Here is a 6,000-nt window from a genome sequence, read left to right as displayed (position 1 = left end):
CCATACACACACTGCACACACACCATACACACACTGCACACACACCACCATACACATACTGTACACCACACATCCGTACACCCAGTAGCACCAGCTACAATCCGCCCAGCTGTGCCCACTCTCACTTGTACACTCAGACAGCCAGAGGGCTCAGGGAGTGGCTGCCCCAGTTCTCGTCAGAGCAGGGTGTCCCCTCACAAGTGTCCACAGGGGGAGAGGAGCTGAGGTGGGGATGGGGTCTCACTGGGCCCACTACCCTCGCTGTCCCCTCAGCCTGCTCCCTGTGGGATGTAGGGCTGGGGCTCACCATGCTTTAGGGTTTCTCTAACTCCATCGCACCTTCCCTGTCCCACAATTTCATGATGTGTTTTAGGGGCATCCCACACCTTGAAGCTGACAAGGCTTCCTTGCATAGGGCTGTGCACCCTGGTCCTGGTGATCTGTAGTGGTCCATGGCAGTCTGTGGTGGTCCATGGAAGTCCATGGTAGTCTCCGATGGTCTTGAACAGTCCACAGAGGTTCATGATGATCTATGCTGGATTTTGGTGGTCCATGACAGTCCATGACGGTCCATGACAGTCCATGGTGGTCCATGCCAGTTCACAGCAGTGCATGGAGGACCATGATCACCTATGATGTACTGCAGTGGTCTGTGGTGGTCCAGAGCTGCCTGAGGCCACCCATGGTGGTCCATGACAGTCTATAATGGCCTATGGTCATCCTTGGTGATCCATGACAGTCCACGGTAGTCCATGGTGGTCCATGGTGGTCTGTGGGGGTCCATGGCAGCCCATGGAGGTCCACAATGATCTGTGGAGAACTGGGGTGGTCAGTGGTGATGCACGGTGTTATGTGGTGATCCATGGCAGTTTATGACTAACCACTGTGGTCCATGGTGGTACATGATGATCCATGGTGATTCATGGTGGTCTACAGCAGTCCACAGATTTCCATGGTGGTCTACTGTAGACTTCAGTGGTCCATGGTGGTCTGTTGCAGTCCATATGGCCATGTCTGACCAGAGATTTCCATGGTGGTCTATGGTGGACTGTGTTGGTCCATGGCAATCCATCGTGACCCATACTCCTCCTAGGACTGCACCAGGACACCAGGGGCACAGCCACACAAACCTGTCCCAGGGATCTCATTCCTGGGGGGTTGAGGAGAGACCCTACCTATCCTTGCAGGGCACTAGGACAGGACATGTCACCTGTAACACCCCTCAGGCAGGTGCTGACTGTGCCAAGCCAGGGACACCTGCTGCAGTGTTTTCTTCTCCATCTGCTCTGGGACCCTGAAGATGAGTATGTGGAGTCCCGGCTCTATGCCCAGGTCATCTCTTCCACCACGAATCCACCAGCCATCCATGGCTTTTCCTGTAGGATGTCTCTAAAGCAGGGTAGCACCCCAGGGTGCCCCTGTGAGTGCCAGCCAACAGTGATGCACTGGGCCAATGCAGTGTGCAGGGATATCTGTCCCTCTGACACCAGAGAGAGGCCAGAGATCTGCGGGATCCACCCAGGATACAGAAATCCTCAGGGTCTCCTGGGGCTCTCCCTGTCCTTGCATCCCAATGAAGCAAGGTGTCCAGAACTGGTCTGGGAGTCCCCTGGGTGTCCCCAGCATGTCCCAGAACAGTTGCATGCTGGGGTCAGTGCCAGTGGCCTGGACCCCTGACCTCCTTGGCAGGTCCCTGGGCCCAACAAGTACCTGGCACTTTTTTGGCTCGTGCGGCTCCTGCGTGGCCTAGGAATGATCTCCCAGGGTTATTTCTGACTCACAGGACAGGAAACATTTCGAGGTTTAAGCCGAGCTGAATAATGTGCTCATTTCCTTGTGCCGACTACAAAGCACCTGCTCCAGGGGATTTATGGAGTGCCAGCCTCTCGCGCTCACTGCGTGGCTGCCTGCCCGGATGTTTTTATTTTCCCAGGATGGCCAGCAAGTGCCAAGGCCTGTTTTCCTAAACACCCCACGACCTCATGGCACGTTTCCTTGAGGGGAGCCTGGGCAGAGCCATGGGTTGTGGCATACCTAGGGTGCTGGGATATCCGGGGTGCTGGAGAGCCAGGGCTGAGGGTAGCGGGGATGCCTGGCTAACCCAGTGATGCCAAAACCTGGCCTGGCACAGAGCAGCCACAGCTAGGCTAAACGACCTGGGAGAGTGCCAAGGGATAATGGAAAGGAACAGAGTAGGGGGGTGAGCAAGGAAGGATGAGACCATGTGAGAGGACAAGAGGGCAAGAGAGCTTGAGTGAGCCACAGAATGGGACTGCCCAGAACACAGAGCCCATCCCACAGCTGGGGACCCACAGACAGCATCCCAGACCAGATCCTGTCCCGTGGCAGGGGATCCACACACACCATCCCACAATAGATCCTATCCCCCAGATCCTGTCCCACAGCAGGGGACCCACAGACACCATCCCACAATAGATCCTGTCCCACAGATACCATCCAGTCAGGGCTTGTAGAGACCCTGTGAAATACTGTGCCCAGCCCATGGCACAGGAATGTCTCTCCTCTGTGAGGAGGGTCAGGGTGTGGGTGCTGATGCACAGACACCCCTGGTAGATGCAGGTCATGTCAGCACATCTCCTGGTCCATGCTCCTCCACTGGCACTGAGCTCCATCCAGCAGGCAGCCAGCCTGCAAAGTAAGGTGACATCAAGCTTTTCATCATGTCCCCTCTACTTTGTCTCCTTTTTGGAGCAACAGCCTCATTGCTGGTAGAGCTGGATCTGATCCCGCCAGTACTCCAGCCTCCACAAGCTATCCCATCTGGCTTACCAGCTGCAGGATGAAGGATGCCGTGAGCAGACTGTCATTCCCTGGGTAGCCCTTTGTCCCCTCCTGTGCCTCTCCCCAGCCTCTGGCTGCCCAGCTCTCTCTGACCCCTCTGCTCACTTCTCCCCAGGACCTGGCCGTGCCAGTGAGCAGTCAAGTGAGTGATATCGCTCAGAGCTGGCATCTACCTGCACCTGCCCTGGTGCCTTGGGTAGTCCATGGCAGCACCAAGGCAGTTTGGTCCAGCAATAAATTTGGGGGGTTTTGTTTTTTTTTTCTGTTTAGAGAGAAAATAAAATACCTTTGGGGAACAGAAGCCAAGCTCCCCAGTGCCTAAAACAGCAATCACAGCACTTCCTCGGATTTATGGTGTTTGCTTTCACAATGCCAGCCGGGATCCTGTTTGCTTCCTGCTCTGCAGCTGCAGTCCCAGCTGAAGGCTCAGGAGATTCAGGTTTTATAACCCTCCTGGATCCTGCTGATGGCAACTTGTCCAGCATCTTTTATTACCCTCCGAGCCTCCTGTGGGGCTGGGGTGGGCTGCTGTCACCTCATCCCAGCACCCACTGGCTTGGGTACTTGTCCCTGCCCATCCACTGGGCCTCATCCCTGGCACTGGGCACTCAGACAGCCACTCTGCAGAGGGAGTACCCAGCCTTTTCTGGGAGAGGAGGCCAGCACTGCTGTGCCCTTGGCAGGGTGCTCTTAGGCACAGCTACAGTCCAACAGCCAGGCTAGGCAGGAGAGCTGGGTCCTGCTGGGAGAATGTTGAGACATGGATGTGAGCTTCTGCAGGATCCCGGGATGCTCAGGGATGGTGACTGCTCCTCACTGGCATGCCTGGACCAGCAGTCAGTCCCTGCTGTTGGCCTCTGCCTGATAAAGTGACTGCACTTCCAGAGAGGCACTCTTCCAGCCTCTATATCCCTTTTGCAGCTCTTCCCCTTGTCTCAGTTGTCCCCTGAGATGTAAGACCAAAACCGGCTGTCTTCTTTCAGTCTCCATGGCAAAATTTCCTCCAGGATGCACAGTCTGGCACAGCGGGAGAGAGTGTCAGCTTCTCCAGTCACAGCATCCCTCAAGAACCCAAACTAAAGTCCAGCTCCAGATGCTGCATTCCAAGCTACAAGCCCTCTCTGGTACAAGCTGAATCAAAATGCTCTGGATCGCCCATGAGGGGGGTGTACTGGGACCAGGTGGGTGTCCAGGGATGTAAAAATGGGGGAAGGAAAGTGGTCAGGTGGGGGAATAGCAGGACCAACAGGCTGTGGGGGACCACTAGCCCTATTCCCAATGCACAGCCACAGTGTGGAGGGTGCTCCACTGCCCAGCTCCCTCTGCAACATGCCAAGGGGTGTCCTGACCCTCTTTCCTCTTTCTCTACACTTTCCCAGCAAAGTGCTTTGATGAAAAACCCAAAGGCCGTGAGTGAGCAGGTAGTCTTAAATCCTCTCTTTGGTAAACCAGAATGGCTACAGAAATCCTGGGAATGCCTCCCCATGACTCCGATGGAGCAGGGGCAATGCCCTTCAACGCAGCCAAGAGATGCTGTTGCCCAAGGTTTTGAGCACCCTTCTGGAAGCCTGTCCAAATCCTGCGGGCCTCCGAGTGAAACCCACCACTTCTGTTTAACATTTGCTGTTCTTGGTGATGAAAAAATGATGGATTATTTCACTGTAGTTACTAGCGTGCCAGACCTCTATTTCCAAACACACAATGAGAATATTAATTTACTGCTCTGACAACGAACACTTTTGTCCTCCTTATATAGTAACAACTCTGCACCAAAGGGCAAGTCCCATTTGTCACCGACGCACTCCGCCATCCCGGCTCATGGCCCCATGGTCAGCAGGTTATTCCTGGGTGCTCAGAGCTTCTCTGGTTTATTATTATCCTTTCCCAACAGATCTCACGCTCGCTGCCATCCAGCCAACCCACCGAGAGGCACAACATCATGTAGGACACTACGAGAGGGCTGGGGTAACTCTACAAGGGGAAGAGGGGATGCAAAGCCAGGGCTGCTCCCTGGGCACTGAGAGCATAGGTCGCAGGACAGGGATGCAATGGGATGGCGAGGGGGTCCAGAGCACCAGAGAGAAGGGACTACACCTTCAAATCTGAAGGTGGTGAATCCAAAGCGGATAAAAGGAAGCATTTTTTTTCTCACTCTGTGCTTAATTAGACTGCCACAGGAAAATGCTTGGGCCAAAATTTAGCAGGATTCAATGCAGGATTGGGCACTTAACAGGGACAACAAAAATATCCAGCTATAATAGAGGATGCCAATACAAATTCTGGAAGGGATATTAAGCCTCACGCGTCAAGGTGTAAACTTATCCCAAACTCTCAAAAAGCAGGGAGCTTAATGCAGGGGCAGATGACCCACATATGCACCATTACTGATGCAGCCTCTCTGCCAGCACAGCCCCACGCTGGCCGAGCCACAGCCTGGACTGTCCCCAGGGCCCTGTTTCCTGCTGCTGGCAGCACCTCTGACAAGGGCTGTGAATTTCTTTTGGCAATTCAGCCTTTTACTTGTAGCTCTCCAAGGCCATGTGGCTCCCAGGGCTCTGACCTCCTCCATCTCTCCCATCCCTTCACTTTGCCAGCTGATAACAGCCTCATCACTTCTATCCAGAGGCAGCCCCTCTGGATAAGGGCCTGGGCAGTCCATGGGCACATCCCTGGGTGGTGTGGCATCTTCTCATGGCTCCTTGATTCCAGCCAAGTTTCCTGTTTCTCTCTCAAGTCACTTGTTGCCCAAAAGCACATTTTGTCTCCTGGTTTCATCCCTCCTGTTCCCTGTTTTTGCTGTGGCTGGTCTCCAGACTCCAAAAGGGACTGCTCCAGTATCTCATGGGTGCTGCGTGTACACAGACACAGCCCCCTTTCACAAGCACTGCTCAGATGAGCCCTGGGTCTTTCTCCCCTGCTCTGCATCAGCAGATGGCAATTACCATCAGCAAATGGCAATCACGGTTTTGCCTGCTCTTGGCCAAAAAACTCGCTGTCACCCTCAACCCATGCATGGCCACAAGCCTGGCACAGCCGCAGCCCAGGCTGGGGTGGAAGTGCTGTGCTGTGGTACCCAGGAGCCGGGTGCAAACACCTCCATCCCCAGCGAGGATGGTGCCATTGCATCCCACACTGGCTGTTAATGGGAGGCCTGTGCTGCTCCAGTCCCTGCGAGATGGGATGCTCCCAAAACCTTGG

The 6,000-nt window shown here is 54.7% G+C and overlaps 1 protein-coding gene across 1 annotated transcript in view; it reads right to left on the bottom strand.

Annotated features, from left to right (window-relative positions):
* Window positions 1–4,612, bottom strand: part of NPR2 (natriuretic peptide receptor 2) — a 21,187-nt gene extending 16,575 nt beyond the window's left edge. The window contains exon 1 of the mRNA XM_017818993.1: window positions 4,522–4,612. Coding sequence (XP_017674482.1) covers window positions 4,522–4,612 — 91 coding nt within the window. The remainder of the gene's footprint in view (window positions 1–4,521) is intronic.
* Window positions 4,613–6,000: the final 1,388 nt, after the last annotated feature.

The sequence above is a fragment of the Lepidothrix coronata genome, unplaced genomic scaffold (assembly GCF_001604755.1).
Source record: "Lepidothrix coronata isolate B3197 unplaced genomic scaffold, Lepidothrix_coronata-1.0 Scaffold72, whole genome shotgun sequence".
Classification (NCBI taxonomy): domain Eukaryota; kingdom Metazoa; phylum Chordata; class Aves; order Passeriformes; family Pipridae; genus Lepidothrix; species Lepidothrix coronata.
This window is presented reverse-complemented; position numbering and strand designations above follow the sequence as displayed.